At 37.9% G+C, this 24,399-nt stretch overlaps 1 protein-coding gene across 1 annotated transcript in view; it reads right to left on the reverse strand.

Moving 5' to 3' along the window:
- Window positions 1–24,399, reverse strand: part of LOC122813553 (riboflavin-binding protein-like) — a 169,190-nt gene that overhangs the window by 81,596 nt on the left and 63,195 nt on the right. Inside the window, exon 4 of the mRNA XM_044085934.1 lies at window positions 839–967. Coding sequence (XP_043941869.1) covers window positions 839–967 — 129 coding nt within the window. The remainder of the gene's footprint in view (window positions 1–838; window positions 968–24,399) is intronic.

A 24,399-nucleotide genomic window follows, 5' to 3' on the forward strand; every position in this document is an offset into this window, starting at 1 on the left:
GGGCTTCGCCCTCGTGACCAAACCACGCCAACCGTGGGTAAATCCAGCATTACCCACACCCAGGCGTGGGTTATTGCTATATTAGATGAGTTTTAAGAAGCAATCCTTTGACCAGTTGTACTATGTTCTCAATCAAGTAATGAGTCTAATTAATAATACAGATTTTCCAACACTATTCCTTAACTAGTGTGGTTAAATTTACAAGGTAGCTTCCAGCATTAATACATTAATTTAAGAAATTAAGTCTGCAGCAATATTTTAAGCTTTGTGTTAGAAAGTTGTAATAGTTGTTTACAGCAATGTTGAAAGGGTGGTAAATTTGAGACTAGAATTAAATTTAAGTGTTGGTCTTTAGCTTTAAATCTAACTCTCTAAGTTGCACTATTGTCATTCTGGGCCAAATACCATTATCCAATGTTGAGCTTTAGAAAGCTAGGAAGGCAGTTTGGACTAAACTGGGGCTTCATTTAAGCAATGAACATATTTGTGCTAACATATGCAGGGTCTCTATGTTTTGTTGTGTAGACAAACTGAGGCTCTATTTACAATATAAACATATTTACAACAACATCTGGAGAGCCTCTATGTTTTGTTGTGTAGACAACCTAGGTTCCATTGAAGCAATGAACATATATGTGCTAACATTTGTAGTGTCTCTATATTTTGTTGTGTAGACAAACTGAGGCCCCACTGAAGCAATGAACATACTTGTGTTAACATTTGGAGGGTCTCAATCTTTTGTTGTATAGACAAACTAAGGCTCCATTTAAGCAATGAACATATTTGTGCAAACATTTGGAGGGTCTACATGTTTTGTTGTGTAGCAGCTGTTACTTACCAGTCTTCGCAGAAACTGTTACAGAGAGGAACTGATAACAAACTCATTGTGGAATTGGGGCTCATCCAGTGTGCAGCATGTGGGGAGCACTGGTAGAAACATTCTAACTTCTTCATGTGCATCTCACATCTATGGAATCAAGAAAATCTGTGTCATTAACACTTAAGTTATGGTAGCAGTAGGCCTGCAAGAGTAAGTACAGCAGTTTATCTCAACATTCAGTCATAGTTTGAGTCCAAAGTGTACTTAACATCCCATATCACAGGTCAGAGTTATCAAAGAGTATTCAGTGTGTGCACGTGAAATGTGCCAGTGCACTAACTTAGTGCACCAGACTGCAATTTACAAAGCCCTGCCATGTAGCCAGTGCATCACTTCTGTACAATGTCATGCAGGATTCAGAAAGGCAGGTAGAGTGCCTACGTAATATGTTTACATTATAGTATTTATTAGAAGGATGCATACCAAATATTTTTATCTTGACACTTTTTATTTATACGTCAGAGTATGGCATATAAAAATGCAGAGTGGTCAGTTTACTCAGTCTGTATAGATAATTATAAAACAAGTGTAACACGGGAAATATTACATCACATTTTTCCAAGACTGAAAGGAAACCTTATCAGTAATTCAGCATAATCATATATGTATGAGATAAAAAAAACACTCATCTTGTTAACAGCTAACAAGGAATATTAGCATATGAAACACAACAGAAATGGAAAAGAAATGCATACATTTGTTATTAATCAAATAAATATATGTCAAAATAACCCATAATAATCATGATCCCATACTACAAGTTAAAGTCTATCAATGTATGAAAAAATTAAAAAAAAAAAAAAAAAAAAGGAACTCAAAATGACATCATTTTATTATATTATTTTCACTTATCCCATATCTCTACTCTACAGCCTACTGGATATTCTTATGGCTTCCACATCCACCCAACCCATAGATACTCAATTACTCCTTCAGGGTACCCCTGGAGAAATCATTCTCCTTGTGGGCCACCCATGTTCTCAGGAAGTTGACCACAGTGTTAACTCACCTGGGGAGAGGGGGCTCCATTAGGGACTCACATGCATGCAACCAGTAGCCATCATCTGTATGACAGCTGGTCAAAGTCCCTGCTTTAGGGATTAGCTAGTACAAGGATATTGGAGACATTGTTGCCTCCCTCCTGTAACTTGAGTGGATGACCTGTAAGGCTTCTGGTCTCCATCAGAGGTTGCAAAAGCATCAGGCTTTCCCAAACCCTCCCTTGGGATAGAATAGCTGATTACTGACCACTTCATCCTATCTGCTCCCAGTCAGCCTTAAAGGTGTCTCAAGTCTGTTCTTGGACTTTGGGTGTTGGTGGTGCAAAGAGATGCTCTAACTCTGCCACTGGGCCATTATCACTTTTATATTACTGAAAGAGTAGTCGTTAGAAATAATGAATTGCCAGCCTGGGTAGCATGGTTAAAAACAATGTAGATATTTAACTGAGGATGGAATTCCATTAGGACCAATCTAGTAATCAAGCATTAGTGTCCCTGGGTGCAGCTGAGGCAGTCTACATTATTACAGCACTCCTGTGCAGGTATGTTCTTGGATGCTTGAGTTTCATCACTTCCTAAGTATTTAAGTGCTCTTCAGTCAGTGGCAGCCATGGACAGGATCAAGTGCCTTGTTTCTGTTGCTTTCTTCCAGCATGTCCAGAGGACCTCAGTATGACATAATTGGGACAGGCTGGCCAGGTAGCATTAAGGTGGCAGCTGGTGACTAGGCTGACATGAGTTTGATCTCCTTTGACTGAGCAGCACTAGTTCAGATATGTGTAATAGGAAACCCTCATACCTCTTTGTCTAGCAGAGCATCCTGATCCTACAGTGGGGTGCCCTGTGCTTGTCCTGCACCTCCTCTGTCTCTCTCTCTCTCGTTCTCCCTTGGTCTGCCTCTCACATTTGTTTGCATTTTCCTGATGGGTTTAGATTGTTCTAATTATTGAAACGGGAAGTTTTTATAATTTCTGAGACTCTATGGACATATTTCTTCTCAATAATACTGTCAGCAAGTGGGGTTGTCCTTTCATTTTTTTTCAGTCTCTCCCTGCAATGCGTGCCTAATTTTATTTTGTTGGGCAGTAATCCCCATTATATTTTGTGGTCAGTCATCTGACTGCTAACACCTAACAATTATTACTGCTCACACTCACTGCCACTTGAATTTAACAGTGTGCCAGTGTTTGCTCATTTACTACCTGAGGAGGGTGCCCCCCTTTTGTGGCAGGGTACCACCGAGTATAGCTCCTGATGTCATTCTCTGTTCATTATTCTTCACATAAAAAGTCTGTAATTGTAAAATGTTACACACGTATCATAATATAGTCATTGTAGCAACTATTTGCTTTTAGGTATTTTAAATAGTCCAAGAGTGGTGGTCTTAACTATTATACTAGCTGCAAGTTGGGAAATGGATCCCTTGGAGCTTGGTGATTTGGGTAGATTTTCCATTCTTTAAACTGCTTTTCAGAAGAAAGCTTGTTTGCACTACAATCAATGGAAGAATAATATTTTGGAGTGCTAAGGGACTCTACAGCTGCCAAAAAATGACATGATATTTAAGTGTCTTAAGCATGAAATCATATACTATTTGCTCACAGAAAGCACATTTAACTCCTGCATAGCATTTCAGGCTTTTATGTATAGGCAATGTTGAGGTTTATTTGTCATCTTACCTTTTTAAGATTTGTCTTACATGATCTGCAGAGCATGCTAGTAATAGTGGGAAGTTTATATATGGTGCAGTTACTATGTCTGACCTCTATCTCTGTATCTTCCTCTGTTGTCTGCAATCTTGAAGGCATGAAACGCTTTAGTAATGGTTATTCACTGCATAAAGGAGCATTGTTCTTGGCAAGGGCAGAACTCTTATTTTTAAATGTTGTTCACTACATACAGAGGTGTTGTTCTTGGAAACAGATAGGAATCTTACTTGTACCAAATCAGACTCTCCTCAACATCCTTAAAATACCCATTACCAGCTTGGCTGAGGACCACCAAGAGGTTTCATTAACATATCTTTTAGGAAGATTCATTTTAGCCACTTCTGCGTCCCTACAGAAAAACACTCGCTACTCTTATGGTTCTATTACCAGTACTCTGATCCCAAGGGCTTCATGCCCACTGCCTTGAGCCAATGACTTAAGCATCTTGTAATTTCTGCTGGCCGCTGCTCAGGCTCTAACTGTAATATGAGTTTCGGGGCAAGTAGCTGCCATACCTTACCTGAACACAGTATTCAAATTTGGAAGAAGTAAGTGTGGCAGATGTAGGGAGGGAGTGGGAAGGGGTGTGAATGCAGATTAGGGCAGCACTCTGGAAGGGAATTTAAGGTTTAGAGAGCAGGATGGGAGTTTTAGGGTTAGGCAGCAGGAATGAAGTTTTAGTGTTAGGGAGTGTGAATGGGATGAAGTTTTAGGGTTAGGTATAAGAAGAAGGAGAGGAGGTTAAGGTTTAGGTTTAGGGAGTTGGGAGGGAGTCTTACATTTAGAGAGTGAGAAGAGAATTTAAGTTTAGGGATGGGTGTTGAAGTTTTAGATTTAGGCAGTGATTAGGGACTTTAGGGTCAGAAGGGAGAGTGGAGGTTTAGGGTTAAAGACTGAGGAGTCACAATGGGAACTGCGTAAGAATTTTAGGTTTAGAGTTTAAGTTCTGGTAGGGCTATGTAGTTTATAGGGCTCTGTGTTGAGATTGCTATGACAGAAGGGGAGATCTTGTACTTTCAAACAAATGTCAGAGAGCAGATATGTGGCAGTGTAGATCTATGCCATAACACATGAACACATAATTATGTACAGCTTTATATTCAATGATTAAGGTGTTCACCACATTGAACTGACATCATATAGCAAGCAAACCATTTACCCAGTCTTATATATGATGAACATGTGATCTCAGTATATCCACAGAATCTGCATGATCAGGTGACGTTTCTGCTGTTGTAATGCCACCCAGTTTCTCTTTAGTTCAGATATCCAAACTGCACATCATTAGCAATTCACGTATAACCCTGCATTATCAGTGCATCAGTAGTCCATGCCTCATAGAATTTATCTTATGTATGAGCTTGTATTTTGGCACGTTGAAATAGTAAACTACTCAGGGCTAGTGCAGTGTGTAGCTCTCCTGTCTGATGGTGACTGTTATATCCTAAGACATATAAGGCAGTCCTGCACAGCATGCAAAATACAGATATAGCTGTTCCTGATATCTCTGAACAGCATGACACTCACATCATTGCAATGTCCAGCTGATGGCTTTAAGAGTCCTGGACAATCTCATCTCCGTGAGAACAAACTCATGGATCAGCTGCACCTTCTCATTGCCACTCTGCCTTCCTACTAGAGGTATTGTCATTGTCTATCCCAGCCACTTCCCTCCCATCCTGTGTCCTCTTCTGTGCAACTAAGCTTACTGAGAAGATCCTGGCAAACATCAGTTACTGAACACTATGACAGTACCTTGCACAGCAGGTAAAGCTGTGACCTGTTGGGAATCGCACTCCATTGTGTCTGGTACTTCATACATTTGCATTGCTTCTAACACAGCACTGGATATTAAATTCTACTAGCAGGAATATCAGAGCCATCATCTACCCTAATGTTCCTGTTGTACTCATATACATACAATTCAGCTCAATAGCAGGAAAAAAAACATATACTGATGACCCCCTGCTGCACAGTAAATATTCTTGGGCAAGCAGTAGAATTTTAGCGTTTTTGTTTCTTTATTTTTTGAGACTTCTTCAGAAATGAAAAAACAGAGTACAAAGTCAGAGGACAGATAGCTGTACTTTGCCACTCACCACCAATCAAAACTGTAAAACATTACCTATACACAGTTTACAGCTTTCATTTTTAAAATAGACTTAACATTTACAGACTCATTCAGTCCTGGAGTTGTGGTGGCTTGCAAATTCAACTGTTGGTATAGTTCTTTGATCTTACACAGTATTTCCATATCACCTCCCTCTGCATTTTGTACACTGCTGTGTGATTTGTGAACTCTTTTATAAGGACACTAAGCATGTATCATTAAATACTGGGTTGCTGTTATGCTGCCCACCTGCAGGTCTGTCTGTACCAAATTTTTATATTGGGGCTACTTGAACATTTTTAATGCCCATCTTCATGACCTTATCTAATAGATTTACTACAGTAGCCGTTAGTGATTCTGTGTCAGCACTGGAGTCCGCTGAATGATCCCTTATGTGTCCTTAATTTGAGCCACTACTGCCTCTAGGAAGAGATGTGCTACTTACAATTACATGGGTAACATATCTTATAGACCCTAGTAGATGATTTATGAACATCTGTACACATTAAAATCAAAGCAAGCAGGAAATGCCATGTAAAAAGATTTTGTTGTGTTCCCAGTTTTGAAATTTTCATTTCTTTCTGTTGGGTAGTTTGACGTAAAAGCAAGTAAGGGTAGGAGTTGAAGACACTACTAGAAAGCAAAGAAGACTCAAGAGAATAAAGTGATGAAAGTACTAAAAGACTACTGCTTGTCTTGTTTTCTTTTCTGGAGTGTGTTGTTTCTGCAGAGTTATGTTCCATGGTCTCATTTTCATCGTACACATGTGTTTCAAATATCAGACGTGTCATTCATCTGATAGAGTGCACCTATAGTACACTGCAGTTCTCACAGGTTTCGATAATTGTGCAGTACAAATGCATGGTCATGTTCCATGTTATGACTGTCTTTGTGAACTCACATGTTGTAATGGCATGTTGTCTTGACCATGTGTACTCTATGTACATTCCTTTTGTGATTTGATGCCGCATGCGGGTGTGCTGGGCAGGCACATATGAAATGTGTCCATGTCTGTGTGCATGTGTCTGTACTCACGAGTGCCACTGTGTGAGTGCATAAAGAAAATACCTTCATGTATTTCAGCTGTACATTCTCTAGTAATACTGGGAATTACATGTAGCTCAGTATTTGGTTAGTTGGTACCTGTTCTTTCATTTTGTGTACCTTTTGGTATTACTGTTTACAGGTAATACCTACATGGATCTATGAGATGTATGATTTTTTTGGCAGCATGTGTGCAGTGGATAGCTGTGTGATTAACCTGTGTTCTTCCCAAACACGAATAGAGGATGACTACTTTATGTGTCTGGAATGTTTCATCCTGGGATTTCCACATGAACATACTTTGCACAATACAATCTAATCTGGTATCGTTGTCTGACATTTTTGTCATTATGTGTTCTGAATGTAGTAGATAGATAGTACTTAGAGGACTATTCTTATAGATAACATTTATTTATGTGCAACTCACATTATTTAAACTAAAGGAATACAATGTTTCTAATATTTGTTGTTACTACTGTGGATAGTTATTTTATTTATAAGATACTGACTTGATCTCTGTGTAAATGCATATTTTGGTTGTACTGTTGTCTAATTGCCTGTCAATTGCTGCCTGCATGCTGACTTTGGTAGTGTTACAACTCTCCCTCCAACACACACACACACACACACACACACACACACACACACACACACACACGCACACACGCACACACACACACACACACACACACACACACACACACACACACACACACACACACACACACACACACACACACACACCCCTCTAAGGCACCTAGCTCTATGGTTCCCTATCTGCACCCATACAGCTTATTTATTTCACAGGGACTGGTGTCACACTAGATAAGATCCCTACAGAAAATTAATTTCTGCCAAGAAAGTCCTGTTGGCTTATTCATTTCCCCAGCTGTGAGAGCTAGGTAGTAAGGTGTAGGTCAGTTAGTTGGTCTCTTTCAGTGGTCTACCCTAGGCTGCCAGATGACTCACAATGACTATTTAGCTGAAGGAGATGTACGTGCATCCACACACATTTTCCATTCCCTTACTCAGCAGGGAAGTCCCTACCTAATGCAGTTTAAGCTAAAGTGACCATTAGAGGAAGACAACTCACTCAAAGACTGCTAGGTTTTAACAATATTACAGGCCTAGAAGCCCCACCCCCAACTCCCTAGGATGGGTGCGCTGGTATTGGCTAATCAAGCTCACTCTTCTTTATCTGGTAGGCTATCAGGTCTTCACCTCTCTATGCCATAGGCCTGAGTAGTTGGTGTTATATTTTTGTTGCATGGATTCCTGAAGTCCACATAATTATGTTGTGTACTACAGGTGTGAAATATCACAAATGTATCTCAGATATTGCATGGCCTAGCATGCAATAATTCTACTCTGTGTCATGTTTGGATGTATATGTGTGTGAGTGTGTGTGTATGTGTGTGTGTGTGTGTGTGTGTGTGTGTGTGTGTGTGTGTGTGTGTGTGTGTGTGTTTGTGTAAAAATAAGCATCAGCTGTTTGACACTGTGAACTGTGGTCACACTGTTATACTTGATTCAGTTTACTGCAGTGACAATTGCTACATGGGCACCATGTGTCTTATCAAAGTATGCAGTTCTGGTATTGGGGTTCGGGTAGTGTTATGGGACCTAGCACAACTCTTTCTGCTATGTGTGTTTTTGTATGTCCATGACTGTGCACCATTCTAAACTTGGCTGTGTCGGCCACAGAATTTTGTGACACAAATTTTTTTATTTGTCTTGTTATGTCTTTGGTCTGTCTATGTTACAGTGACATCCATGTGGCTGAAAAAGGGTGTTGCCTTGTACTGGGTACACATTTGATTTTTTTTTCTGATTATACTGTTTTCTGCACTTGATTTAAGTCATTTTTTCATTTAACTGCATTTATTTTAACTGTGTTTGCTTTAATATTGCTACACACTCAAGTTTGTCAGCTTGCACTGCATTTAAAGTATTTTTATTACTGCTTTAACCGTGTTTTCTGCAAACAAAAAAAAAGTTCTTTGCTTGTTTCCCACCTTTTCTGTTACTAGAGTTGTCCAGATACAGATTTGCTGTATCCAGGACTGTTTTGTAAGTTTCTGAGTTTCCCAGACATTTCTGTGTTAGAAGGAAGCCTTCCAGCTTATCAGTGTGAGTGGTAAGTGCTAGGTAGCCTATCTACCACAAGAGGAGTGGTTTCCAGTTCTGAAATTGTAATTTATTGGCTGGTTGGGCAGTTTTTCTATCCCATTCAACTTTCTGGTTTAAAACTCAGAAAACACGAAACCAAAGCCAAACGAACACCAAAAAACTAATAACAAAGGCTACTTATAGTCAATAAAGACTGGAAAGTAAAAACCTTTAGCGTATAAAAAGCTTTATTCAGTGCTTTTGTCACAACAAGACCCTCAGAAAAACAGTAAAATTACTAAAAGTGTTGCTTTAAAATATTTCAAACATCCCATAAAAATCAATTAACCAATGAAAATTTGATGTAAATTAAGAAACCGCCAAATTTAAAAACACGTTTTGTTTCATATAAATCAAAACATTTCAAAATGTGAAAAAGCTCAGGAAGAATACATTACTACACAAAGGAAGTATGCACCCACGGCATGTTCCTAGGAGTGTACTTAAAGGTCAATTCCTTAGGATGGTAAGGATACATAGTGACAACCATGATTTGTTGCAAGCTTTTATTGCGTTGAAAGTAGACTTTCTTGGTAGGGGTTATACTGAGAGAGAAATACATAACTGTATAGATTAAGTTATGAAAGAAAGGAAGAATAAAGGTAAACCTTTCTTTTCAGAAAAGACAAATCCGGCTGTAGATGAGTCATTAGGGAGTAATAATGTGAATATCAGGTTTCCATTAACCTTTGCAAGTGATGTCAATATGTTCTGTGATGTCATTAGAAAACACTGGAACATCCTATACTCAGATAGTAAATTGAGAGAGAATATCACTTGTGTTCCACTATTCTCTTTCAAGAATAATATTTCCTTGAAGAGACAACTTTGGGATAGTAGAGATGACGAGATGTTGCTAGAGTCGCAACGTAAAGGTACTTGTCCTTGCAGACACTGTCGTGCCTGTAAGTACATACATAGTGGTCCTCAGTTTAGACATCCATTTCATGACTGTTTGTTGAGTTTCCATTCTATGCTGACTGTACTAGTCTGAATTTAATATATTATTGTTTTTGCACAGTCTGCTATGTTTTTTATGTTGGGAAAATCAACAGGTCCCTTAGGGAACGTGGGTTAGAACATCTTAGAGACATTAACAATATGAAGAACACTAGTGCGTTGGCTAAACATGACTACAATGATACAAGTCATGTATTTAAATTTTTTGTTTTAGAACTAATAGTTGAAGTGAAAAGAGGTGATGAAATTGGTAATAAAACTGAAGCCAATGAGCAAAAATGGATTACATTTTTTTAAAGCTGATACATATCCAGGCATCAACAATATGGCTTCACTGAAACCATTTCTATGTCAGAGACCTTTGAAACATTGAGTCTGTATATAGCATGTCTTTTTGCAACCTACTTCTATGGTAGTCAATGATAAATTTGTGTATGACTTTAAACTAATAGGTAGTTAATTAGTGTGATGCTCTCATTGGTTCATAGTTTGTTTTAAATTGTGGTTAATGAATGTAATGTTTGTCTGATGAAGTGGTTGTTTGTGAGACCGTGAAAGGGCTAACCTACTTGTTATTAAATTATTTTGCCTTTTCACTGCCATGTCAAAGTGTATTTTATTTTATTTTATTTTATACATTTTGTTTTATTTGCACTTCGTGTTTTCTGGGAACTTTTTTTTTCATGCCATTTCAAAACAATATCAAAAACTGTAAAGAAAATGTTAAAGAACACTGTAAATTAATAAATAAATCAATACGTTCAATCTTTTTTAATTGTTAATTTTCTATGTTTCAAGAAACATTTGAAGTTAATGGCCTCATTTAAGCCAGGTTTTTTATCCAGGTTTTTTATCAGCTCCTAGCTTGACCTGCCATAGTGTTTATCTCTGCTCCAAATAATTTTTAAAGCCCTCCCCCAGGGTCAGAATTGACTACTTCTAATATAGAAAATAAAAAATGTTTGTATTTATTGCACTTATTGCACACCTCAGTATGTTTGTGAAGGGTGTTGTTAACATCTTTTTTCTTTATGCTGTAATTGTGTTCTCTCATACGTTCCATCAAGGTATGCGTAGTCATCCCTACATAGAATGCTTCACATCAGGTCTATATTAGAACACCGAAGTTTCAAAACTTCGAATGTTCTAATATCGAATCCTATTCAATGAAAGTTGAAAACATGAAACATACAGAACAGCAAATTTTTTTCCTAGGGAAAAAAATTTGCTGTTCCAAAACACATACACACAACACAAGCACACCAAACAAACAGCAATCCATACACATACACCTAAAATCTTACACCTAACCCTACACTAAACTATACATACACCACTAACTATCCACTTACCTTAACCCAAACCCTAACCCTAAGGTTTGTCACTATCGCACACTCATCTCACCCGTTCCCTAACCCTAACTCACCTACCCCGCCCTAACCCTCACATCCGCACAATCGCACACTTACCTGACCTGCGCCCTAACCCTAACTCACCTAACCCACCCTAACCCTCACGTCCACACAATCGCACACATACCTAACCCGCGCCCTAACCCTAACTCACCTAACCCACCCTAGCCCTTACGTCCACACAATTGCACACATACCTAACCCGCACCCTAACCCTAACTAACTTAACCCATACTCAATCGCACACTTACCTGAACCCTACCCATAACTTTCCACCACAGCGCTGAAAATACCAAAGCAACAGAAACGGACAACCAAATTCTTTCCCTATAAAAAAATTTGTTTTTCTGTAGCTTTGATATTTTCAGCTTTCGTTGAATCCGAGTCGATATTAGAACATTCGAAGTTTTGAAACTTCGATGTTCTAATATAGACCCTTCACATCCACTACATAACCCAATAAACCCCCCCCCCCCCAAAAAAAAAATTATTTGGAGCAGAGAGAAACACTATGGCAAGTCAGTCTAGGAGCTGATAAAAAACCTTTACAATTTTTGATATTGTTTTGAAATGTTTTGATTTATATGAAACAAAATATGTGTTTTTAAATGTGGTGGTTTCTTAATTGATATCAAATTTTCATTTGTTAATTAATTTTTATGGGATGTTTGAAATACATTTAAGCAACACCTTTAGTAATTTTACTGTTTTTCTGAGGAAGCTTTGTTGTGACAAAAGCATTGAATAAAGCTTTTTATACGCTAAAGCTTTTTATTTTCCAGTCTTTATTGACTATCAGTAACCTTTGATATTAGTTTTCTGGTTTAAAAGCCAGTGTTTGCATGGGTTTACACGTGTTTAAGCTCCATGGATCCTGTTTTGGCATCCTGCAGACTACAAGAGCAACTGAAAGGAGAAAGAGAGATTTTAAGTGCCTCCATTTTGATTTTTTCTGATTATACTGCTTTCTGCACTTGATTTAAGTCATTTTTTTTCATTTAACTGCATTTATTTTAACTGTATTTGCTTTAATATTGCTACACACTCAGTGTGCTAGCTTGCACTGCATTTAAAGTATTTTCATTAATGTTTTAACTGTTTTTCTGCAAAAAAAATAAATAAATAACAAAAAAAGTTCTAAGCTTGTTTCTTGCTTTTTCTGTTACTAGAGTAGTCTAGATACAGATTTCCTGTATCCAGGCTGTTTTGTAAGTTTCTGAGTTCCCCAGACCTTTCTGTGTTAGATGGAAGCTTTCTAGCTTATCAGTGGGAGTGGTAAGCACTAGGTAGCCTATCTACCACAAGAGGAGTGGTTTCTGGCCCTGAAATTGTAGTTTATTGACTGTTTGGGCAGTTTTTCTAGCCCTTTGAACTTTTTGATTTAAAAGCCCATGTTTACGCGGGTTTGCACGCCAGGAACTGCCGCTAAGCTAGGGTAAACTATTACCGGTGCCAGAAAGTCTGCTCTTCAATTTTTCCCTTAGATCTTGCTTTTTCTCTTTTCTCTTGTACTTTAATTAGCTTATTTGCCTAGCACTTCATCAGACTTTTGGTAGCAATTGTTGTAGCATGCATAAGTGCTATCAGCACTAGACGTCCTATAAGGAAACAGCTCCAGTATTTAGTAATGATGACCATCCCTCCTGGCATGTCTAAAAGTCAGGTCCTTTCTCCTATTAACCTGGTGAACTTGGGCATTATGAGGCAGTGTAGCAACTGCCTCATGTACACAGACAACCCTCTCCTCTTACCTCCAACACTCAGACTTGTGAGAGATGCACTTGTATCTCCAAATTGGAAGCCATGCACTCTTCTGCCAAGACCGAAATAGCTGGTCAAGAGTAGGTCAACACCTGCACCATACCACATGGAACACATCGGCCTCCGGAACATCCACCATCAAAGCCCTCACATAAAAACAGAAATCACACACCCACCTTCACAGAGGCTCTCAAAAGAAATCTACCCAAAGAGCAGAGACCTCCAAGGCAGAAACGCACTCGACCACCACAACACAGCACAAACCGCAAAACATATAGCTCACCTACACAGTGTGCCCCTAAGGCAAAACAGCTTGCCCAATACAATAATCATAGGTGACTCAATAGTGAGGCACACTGACATCCCACTCACTAGGTTGAAAAAGGAGAAGGTAAGAGTCAGCTGTCTATCAGGTGTCAGAATCCAACACATAACACTCACTCAGGTCACTCCACAACAAGTACAAGTATGACTCTGTCATTGTCCATGTGGGTGTGAATGACCTGAGATGCACCTCCCTGGACTACATGAAGAGAGAGACATGGTGGAGCTCTCGGATTATGTGCCCCAGGCAGGTATGACCCTAGCCCTGAGCAGCATCCTACCATCGCCCAGAATGATACAGCAGTATAAACAGAAAATGATTGACTTCAACAATTGGCTAAGTTTCTGGTGCCATTCTAAGGGGATCCAGTATCAGTCTGCTTGGGATGACATGACTGACAGACCTCAATGCTTTTCCACAGATGGCATGCATCTGTCAATCCTGGGATTCTGGGTACAGGCTAAGACTCTTTCCACCCCACAGTGCCTTTTTAAGGTGGTGTTCCAAAGACCAAATTACCACCATAACAACTATAAATAAATGCAATCTGAGGGTCATGCTGCTCAACACTAGAAGTCTAAATCTCACAATGCACTTGCTCAAGCCACTCCTCAAAATGGAGCACATTTACATTTGTGCTGTAACAGAGACCTGGTTTAAAGCAGCAGAAAGCACCCCTGCACTACCAGGCTATAACACATTCCACACCTTTCGGCCCCATATCATGGACCAAACCTCCAAAGGCAGTGGTGTCTCCATATTCATAAAGGATATGCACACCTCCAGACTAATATCCCAGAATAATGCATCTGAGATGCTCCAGGTACAACTAACATTGGATAAGATGACGATTCAGGTCATAGCCTGCTATAGGTCCCCAACCATGTCCCCAGACACTCACTCCACATTTCTAACTACCCTGGAAACTATTAAGATCCAGCCAAACACTCCCGTACTAAGTGATTTCAACTACCCCTCCATCAACTGGTAAAACTACTCATGCACCAATGCACTGGACAAATGCTTCCTAGAATTCATCAGTTCTAATGTCCTAGACCAGCTCATTCTTACCCATACTAGAGGAAGCAACATCCTTGACCTGGTTATTACTAACATGGGCAACCATTGGTCTACACCAATTCCTCACTGGTTAGATCCAACCACAAACTAATCACCATGGAAATTCACATCTCACCCACACCCCCGTGAGGTATCCACCATGAAAAACTTCTCCAAAGCTGACTTTGGACTCCTAAAAACAGGGGTGACTAACTTCACGGCACCCATGTAAATGGAAAATAGATGCATGACTGCCAAATCATACACCAATGCACTGTACGAACATGTACATAAATGCATGGAACTAGCCATACCCAACAGAACCAAGATGCTCTCCTCCAATAAAAAGAAGCCAATCTGGTGGTCCCCTGCCATTAATAAACTCTATAACAGAAGGATGAAACTGTTGCAGAAAAAGGTGAAGTCCCAAGACTGGAAAAATTCCCTTATTAGCCTCAACAAAAAGTTGAAATCCCTCATCAAAACCTCCAAAGCCAGCTATGAAAGCAGAATTGCAGTAGACACTAAAAACAACCACAAAGCCTCCTATAGTTATATCAAGAATCTCCACAGCAATACCCAGATTTGCTCTGAGTTACTGCACAATGGTACCTCCTATACTGAGCCAACAGATATTGCCAACAGGCACCCAGCATTACTGCAACACAGGTTAAAGCTGCATTGTCCAAGGGCAAGAATACAGCTTCCATGGGACCCAACAATATCCCTGGCTGTGTTCTGCATGAATTACAAAGTGAATTGGCACCACATCTGTGTGCCCTGTTCAATCACAGCCTCACCTCAGGCTTTGTCCCTACTGAATGGCGCTCTGCTACAGTCATCCCTCTCCATAAAGGAGCAGCAACTACAGACCATGGAAATTATCGCCCATTAGCCTGCTGAGTCTGATATGTAAGGCTATGGAGCACATCATCATGTACCTAATTAACAAGGATATAGGGAATCTCCAAACTCTAGATCCCATGCAATTTGGTTTTGTAAAGAGTAGATCATACCTGCTCAACCTGGTTGACTTCTTTGAGTCAGTCAATAGAGCTGAGGATGAGGGCAAGGCAGTTCATACAGCCTACCTCGATCTGGCCAAGGCCTTTGATACCATTCCTCACTCAGGAATTATTGATAAACTCACAAAATAAAGCATCAACCCCTATATCATTAGGTCGGTTGCAAACTGGCTCACAGATAGAACCGACAGTGTGAAAGTAGTGGACTCCAAGTCAGACTGCTGACCAGTCACGAGTGGAGTCCCACAGGGATTGGTCCTGGGTGCTCCCCTATTTGACATCTACTTCTCAGAAGTCCAGGCCAACATGAAAGGACTCTGGCTGACCAAGTTCACAGGCGACTGCAATCTGGGAGCCATTATTAAATCCTCAAGTGATGCAGACGTCCTATAGACAGGCCTCACTGAGACTAATGACTGGTTTTGAAACCATGGCCTTAATCTTAATGTCAAAAAATGCGTCATCATCCCCTTTGGGAAAAACTCAGTTCCCACTAATTACCACATCAATGGGAGTCCACTGGATACTGAAAGCATTATAAGAGATCTGGGGACACAGGTTGACAGCAACGTGTCCTTTGAACACCACATTGCCACTGTGGTCAGAAAGTCCTTCTATGTGGCACATCTCATTACCAAGGGTTTTGCATCCAGGAAGAAAGAGGTGATTGTTTCCCTCTACTCTTTCCTCATTAGACCAATCATAGAGTACAATGCCCCATTTGGCATGTACCTGTCTAGACCCCTGCAACAACTGGGGAGGCCACAAAAGTACCAAAACAGGATCCTAGGCCTTAAACATGTCCTACACAGACAGACTCAAAAACTCCAGCTATTCCTGTCTCATATCGTCTACTAAGAGGCAATCTCTACTTGACTTACAAAGCCATGTCTGACCCAGCTCTGTTAGAAATGCTACATCTAAAGAAATCCCAATCCCTCCGCATCACACACTCCACAATCAACAGAATGTACTGGAGGGACAGGTTCATAACCCAGAGACTGCCCATGCTTTGGAATAGACTCCCCATACATGTCAAGCAGAGCACCTCTCTACCCCTCTTCAAGAGAAATCTTTATGAGTGGATGGGAAATAGAAAGTCCACCCCTGGGATCATTCCAGTGGTTCTACTTGATAGAGACACTGGGAACTAATATTGGGCAGCATAATGCCAGGGCACGTATATGGGCTAGGCTTGTAAAGGCTCCAGGGCCATTAGCCTAGTACACACTTATGAACCTAAGAACCTATATGTATGGCTGTACTGTGCAGGAAACCTTTGGTAAATGACACATATACTTTATGTCTTGTTAGTTGTTCCATAATTGCTACTCTTGACATACAACACAGTAAATGCCTCTACCCTATTTCATTTCATTCCTGGGCACACTGTGCTGTGCACTGATGTGGGTCATGTGTTGTCACTTGTTGTGTGCCACACTTGTGTTGTAAGTTTGTGAACTGAATGCCGGAATCAACTAAACTGGTATATTTGTACCAAAACTATATGGTATATATATATATATATATATATATATATATATATATATATATATATATATATATATATATATATACTAAACTGGTATATTTGTACCAAAACTATATGGTATATATATATATATATATATATACTAAACTGGTATATTTGTACCAAAACTATATGGTATATATATATATACTAAACTGGTATATTTGTACCAAAACTATATGGTATATATATATATACTAAACTGGTATATTTGTACCAAAACTATATGGTATATATATATATATATATATATATATATATATATATATATATATATATATACTAAACTGGTATATTTGGATATTGCAGAAGTGTAACTGTGAGTTGTCAATGTTTTTTTTTTTTCAGAACAGGTAATTGATTGTAGAAAGATATATTGCCTTTATGACTGTTGTTCACTGTACATACCATGTCCCTATATGTGTTTCATTATTAAGGGCTTTCTTAGCATTTGGCCATTTCATATTTGACATATCAAAATGGAGGTTGCTAAGGTCCTTCATACTCTTCCACTGTTCTGTTTTATTGTTACTGCCATGTGCAATGTCTGATTCCAAATATGGACTTTTATCTTCTTTCAGGTTTACTTTAGCAAGTGACAGTAGCTGGATGCCTGAGTTAGAGTGGATAGTTGCCTATATCTCACAAAAGACCGGTTTGTTTGAGAGTGAGGAAGGCCACATTTTAAACAATGTATCCTGCCTGAAGGTCCTGATGAAGGATTAGGACTCCAGTTTTACCACCTATACCAGGAATGACATATTTACCTACTTTATGGTTATATCCCATAATTAACCATCTTGGGGCCTGAGGTAGGACTGAGATGTGATGATTTCATTGACCATTATAGACTGTTGCGTCATTGATCAGGACCCATCTCACCAAAACCAGAGAAGGGGACATTTGAAACAATTGTGCTGAACCTTCAGCCACCATAAAGAGACAAACAGTGACCAATAAAATGTCAAAGTCACTCAGTGACAATTGGTGACTGGCACTCATTCAGGCTAGATCTTCTCATACTCTTGAATGGTCCTTTGGAATCCTCATTCTTACCATGCCTACCAACTTATAAGGCATTGTGTATTCCCAATGATGCAAACTGAGTGTCAAACCCTAGCAAAAGAAGCACTCCACCTTTGCTTGCAATCAGACTATAAAGTTCAGTCCCATTGGACACTCTTACAGGCCAACAGCATCATTACAAAGGAAAGACTTTGGTAACTTCTCAACTCTAACTAAATTACTGATGGGAAATCCACACCCTGATTGGCACTCACAGAATGGTTGATACACCGTTATGGATACAAATGACAAAGGTAGCAAATCAGTTATAAGTGTTCTACCTCTGTGAATTCTACTCTAAATATGATCTTAGTCAAAAGGCCAGTGACCTAACCCCTACACAAAATAAAGACCAAGTACAAGTTCAAATGCAGTATGTTTGTTCAATAACATTTGAACTTACATTGATCTGTAGAGGCCTCAGCTACAAGGCAAAAGAATTTGTTGTATAGAGTTGTAACCTAGGAATTAATTAACCTAAATTACACAAGAACATGTTGTTAGGAGAAAAAAAAACATTTATTTCATGTTCTTTTGAATTCTGTTTACTTTAGGAAAAGTGAAAACATCATGAACTGAGCAAACAGTTTCTGTGGATTTTTTCCAGAACAGTGTAATACAGTAGCTACTGTAATTTTAAGAGAAAATCAAAATGCATTCTAATTTATTTTGGATCAGACCTGTGTCATTTTTATCATTTATTCTTCATAAATGAGTGCACAAAGGCTAAAACTGTTGTGGGTCACAATGTAACCTTAAGGTACATAATGGGGATTGAACATCATCAAGCATAGTAGGATGAGTTCCTATCACGTAGTCGAACTTTTACAAGTTCGAACCACATATGGTCAAGACCATAAGTTCGGCTTTGTAAAAGTTTGAACGTTTGAATGGAAATCTCCGTAAGCTGAGGTTTCCATTCACTTCAATGTGGTGTGATCTCGGAGATGGTATATTTAAGTGTGAGGGGTGCAGGGGGGCTTGCCCACCTGCTTACAACAATTTATTTTTTTGTCTGTTGTGTTTTTATTTGTTTTTTACGTAGTCGAAGTTCTGTAACTTCGAACAATAATGGTTCTACCATTAGGTGTTCAAAGTTACGGAACTTCGACTATCTGATATAGACCCCAGTAGGATATGTGTGTGTGTGTGTGTGTGTGTATATGTGTGTTGTATGCGTGTGTGCGTGTGTGTGTGTGTGTGTGTGTGTGTGTGTGTGTGTGTGTGTGTGTGTGTGTGTGTGTGTGTGTGTGTGTGTGTGCATTCTGCACTTCACATGTGTGGTGTACTGAAGGTCAACAAACATATGCTATTTAGTGGTTTCACATAATTATGCAGTTCTGTATGCATCTTAATTTTGAGTATTGCTATATGTTTATCTTGATTTTAAATAGCTGTTGGACATACTTTGCAATGGATTGTTTCATTTCTGTTGTTACTTTATTATTTCTTAATCTAGTAGCTGGAGCAGTGTTAAAGCTTTGAGCTGTAGTTCCTGTGGTACACGGTTTGATTCCCTCAGCCCTCATTTGTCTACAGTGTGACCCTGAGCAGGTCACTTAACCAGACAAAGCTTGGGTAACTGGGAATTTGAGCTAGGCTTCTCAGTGGTTCCCTAGACACCAACAGAATAATTACTTTCTGAAGTACTTCTGTGGTGCAAGGTTTGATTCGCTTGGCTTCCATTGCCTTTACTGTGTCACTCTGAGTAATTAACTTAACCAGAGAACACTCCAGGGCTGAGGCTGAAAAACAGATTCCATGGAGATTAGTGATCTATCCTGGAAAACAAATGCAAATAAACACTTCTCTTTGACTTCTCTTTCTACAAGCCTAGATAAGTGTGCTTTAGTTTAATATTGATTTTTTACATTGTTTTCCTGTGATTTCCTCCTACATTTTTTTAAATGTCTAGTTTTAATTGCTGTCAATTCTGTGATTGCTGATTTAGATATTTTTGTTTCCTTTAAAATTCTTTAGTTTAATTATTTGATATTGAGAATGAATTATTTTTAAAGGAGTATGCTATTAATAATTTGTTGAAGCAAATGTATCTTGTCCAGTATACTAAGTGCTGTATCTATACAAAAGTAATGTGATAACATTGGAAACTTGTTGTGTTCCTCATGTCAAAAGATGGATAAATAAAGACTTGCTGAGGATGACTGCACGTGTGCAATTGTTATAACTTGAAAAACAAATGTAGCATATATTAATGACTCGGCTAATGAAATAAACATTATTAGGCAAAGTGTAAACAGAGTACATTTAGGATAGAAAGTACCCTCTGCTAGTAAAGATCCCTTGAGCCTTATTAAACATGAAAATACACTGAACAAAAAGACACTTCTTTGACATGTAATATGCAGATTTTGGGGAAATGTATCATTGTTCAATCAAAAAATAATCAGTCTACAGAAAATTACATAATTGCTTCCGCACAGAAGGTAAAATAAGCAAGGGGCGGACTAAAAGGAAGAAGTCTATATTGAACTTAAAAGGATCAAAGACCATTACTGTAAGGGAAAAAAAGTTGACAAAGAATGAAATTGGCTCAGGCTGTGGATGCACAAAAACAGCTAGATGAAAAGTGTATGCTTGCAGAAAATGTAGGTGGTGAAAACAATGAGATTAATGTGACTAAAGGTGATGAAGATTATTCTTTTGTAATAGTTGAAAGAGCAAACATTACTGAACTAGAAATGCTAGAGATGCAAGATTCATCAGATACAGCCAGAAATTATACTCTAGTAATTGGAAATTCAGTTATTAAAGGAATTGATACACCCCTTTGCGGAGAGGATAATGAACAGTGAATTGTGTTATGCTTGTCAAGATCTAAAATACAGGATGTGAGTAAGGCATTTGAATGCCTTAATGTTAGAAATTATGGAGCTGATATTACTTGTGTTAAATTAAGTGATCTTATTTTAAGAACTTATTGAGTGTTAGTAATGAACTTACAGACCTCTTAAATAACATAGCCTGTACAGGTGTTAGGACACATTTTTTCACAAAAAGCATATAGAAAGGAGAACCAGGTTAGCATAAATGAAAATATTATTTGAGGTAAATATCAACATGAAAACAGTGGTCTTTTTAATAAGTGGGAATATGTAGAACATTAATGCTTAATTCTGGTCTTGTGTGACAGGGTGGACCCTATTTGTCAAGACAAAGAGAGAGATTTTTTTCAGCAGATATATTACAACGCAATAAAAACTTTTTGTCAGGTCAGAAATGTAAGAGTGCCCAGATACCAAAATTTGATGTTGTTCTGTGCTGGTTTTTAATGCAAGGAGCATTACCAACAATGTGTGTTTATTGGAAAATTTGCTGAGCTCACATAAGACTGATGTTGTTATTGTTTGAGAAAAGTAGTTAAATAACAATGATTGAAAACCATTTCTGTCAGAGTAGAAATGTTTTTCTGTAAAAGATATTATAACAGCAAATCTGGTGGAGATATTATGATAGTGATTAAAGATTGTTATGAGCCTGTGATTATTATTTCATTGATGAAAATGCTAGCACTGCAGACTATGTAACCATGACAATAAAGGCATCTCTGGAAAAGATTAGAATTGTTACAGTGTATAGACCACCCAAAGTCAAGTGCTCCTGCCCTAAAATAATTCACACATTTCTTGCATGAAACATTGGAAACATTGGAAAGAGAAATTGTTATATTAAGAGATTTAAATTTACCAGAAACAGACTGGAATAATATTAATTCTATAACATTAGTAAGGAAATTATTTTTAATGTATATCCTGGAGCAACAATGCTTACAGATTGTAAATAAATGTAAAAGGGAACAAAACATATTGAATAATATTTGTGGTTATCTGGAGAAGATTCATACTTCATGTCAAGTTTTACCACCTTTGCACTGTGATGATCATGGGTTATAAAGGTTAATCTACTGCTAGACAATCTGCCAAACTGCAATCTATATCAATTCACAAATGGTAAATAAGAAAATAAGAAGACTATGTAGAAGCAGTGTGTAAAACTAAGTGGACTGATAGATTCAGTGGAAAGATGCAAAAATTTTGAAAGGAAAAGGGTAAAAAAATAAAAAAAAGTTGAACATGAGGATCTAGGCACATAAGGTCAGGAGTATATCTTCGTATAAGACAAAAGATACTTAAGATGAGAGATAAAATGTATTAAAGAAGGTCAGGACAAATTTTATAGATACATCAGATGTGATAAGACAAGGCATATAAAATCATTAACTCTATGGAGATTCTGAAATGTATTCTCCCATCACAACAAATTATATAGTTATAACATCTATGCAAAATACTTTGATTCCATAATAGGGAAGATAATATAGGTTGTCGTAGTAACATCCAGTTAACTTCAGCTACTGGAATTAAATTAGATTATGATGAAAACTATTATGCAAACTGGGCCCAAGTAAAGCATAGAGAGTAGATGGAATTAGTAATAATAACCCAAGAACACTTCAGCATGAACTTATATTACCATTATATCTGTTATTCACCAGGTCATTTAAGTATGGAGAGATCCAAATGATTACAGACATGGGACATGCACTTGTTAAACCCGACTTTAAGGAAAAGAGGAATAGTACAACCTCAGAGTCATATAGATCCATACGTCTACTTTCGTTTTGTAAAAAATAATGGAGAAAGTTATTTTGTATAAATTATTGTCATAATCAGAAACAATGAGACTTGAAACCATATATCCATATGTGTATGTTGAAACTAGATGTATAATTACCTGTAACATGATATTCTATCATAATATAAGGGTCTATATTATATAAGCGAATTGCACAAATTGCGAATGCTCATAATATCGAACATACTGGACCTCGAAGTGCTTTTTCTGAGATTGTGGTACAGTGAAGAATGCGATATTTGCCCTTTCCTCACTGTAGTGCAATCTCAGAGTTGGAATATATATTTGGGGGGGCATGAGGGGCACATCCCCCCCCCACAATATGAGGTTCGAGGTCTGGTACGTTCGATATTATGAACGTTCACAATTTGTGCGATTCACTCATATGATATAGACCCATAATATAATAACAACTGTAAATGAAAAAGTGTGTTGTGATATAATTTATATAGACCTATCTTCAGCAATTGATGGGTCATACAGAAAATATTGATTACTAAATTAGAACAACTATGTATTAATGCAATCTTGATACAATGGAGAGCAGCAAGTGTTTTAAACAAGACATGGAAAGTATCATACAACAATTGTTTACTTGTGAAATTTTTATAATTCATTTTTTGTAGATGAGTGCCTGAAGGCTAAAATTGCTGTGAGTCAGAAAGACAACACAACCTTAAAGTACATAATGGGAACTGGACATCATCTGGCCAAATGGACAGGCAAAATTGTAGGCATACCTCTCAGCCTCTTAGATCAAGAAATCTGGATAAAGCCATAAATAAAAGTGGGACAAAGGCACAAAAATAGGGACAATTTTTAAATATTCCTTTTGGATTTTCTGAAGGGTATGAAGTCTAAAACTCAAATATCTGTCATTATTTTCTCACTTTATGCTTTAATGACTTGCCACTAATTTGCCAGAAAACCACAATTTTATGAAAAGTGGAACAAAAATTTGAGGCAAAAATCTGAACATTCTGCAAAACTCTGTAGAGTTGAGAGGTATGATTCTAGGTTTTAATCAGGTTGTCCCACAGGGCTCTGTCCTAGGCTCATTGTTGCTTGTGTCGTTTATGTTGTACCTTTCTGATTTATCTTTTTCATCTGAGTTGTTCTATGGTTTATACACAGATGTCCTGAAAATAAGAAAACTACTACATGTGTTACAGATAAGGCATGTCAGAAAATGAACTTGACTAAACTGTTCATTTGGATAGACGAGAATAATATGCTAAAAAATCCTTCAAAAACTAAGCACGTAAAATTTGGGGGAATAGATTGACAGGAGTATATTTAATATATCATGCAGTGATAGAAACTATGGCTTTATTTAAGAACCTAGGTGTATGGGTAGATCTAGCTTTGAGTTTTTCAGATCGTATCAACCAACTGCAAAGGGTAGTTACAAAAGTATAGGCTGTATAAAAAGATTTATAAAGTCTATGAAATCAGAAATGGTTAAATCTTTGTAAGTTACATTACAGTGCAATTAAAATATAGAATAGTAACACAGAAAATAAGAAAACTCACATTAATAAATTGGAGAGTATAGTGAAAATATTCTAAGGGAATCACTGGATGTGGAAGTTTAAGTTATTATAAAATATTAAAATATCTGGACTTGTACAGAATATCAAATAGCTATTTAAAAGTATACCTGTTTTTAGTATACAGGGAGTTTAGATTCAG

Source organism: Protopterus annectens, chromosome 10.part0 (genome assembly GCF_019279795.1).
Source record: "Protopterus annectens isolate FY-2018-M chromosome 10.part0, PAN1.0, whole genome shotgun sequence".
Lineage (NCBI taxonomy): Eukaryota > Metazoa > Chordata > Ceratodontiformes > Protopteridae > Protopterus > Protopterus annectens.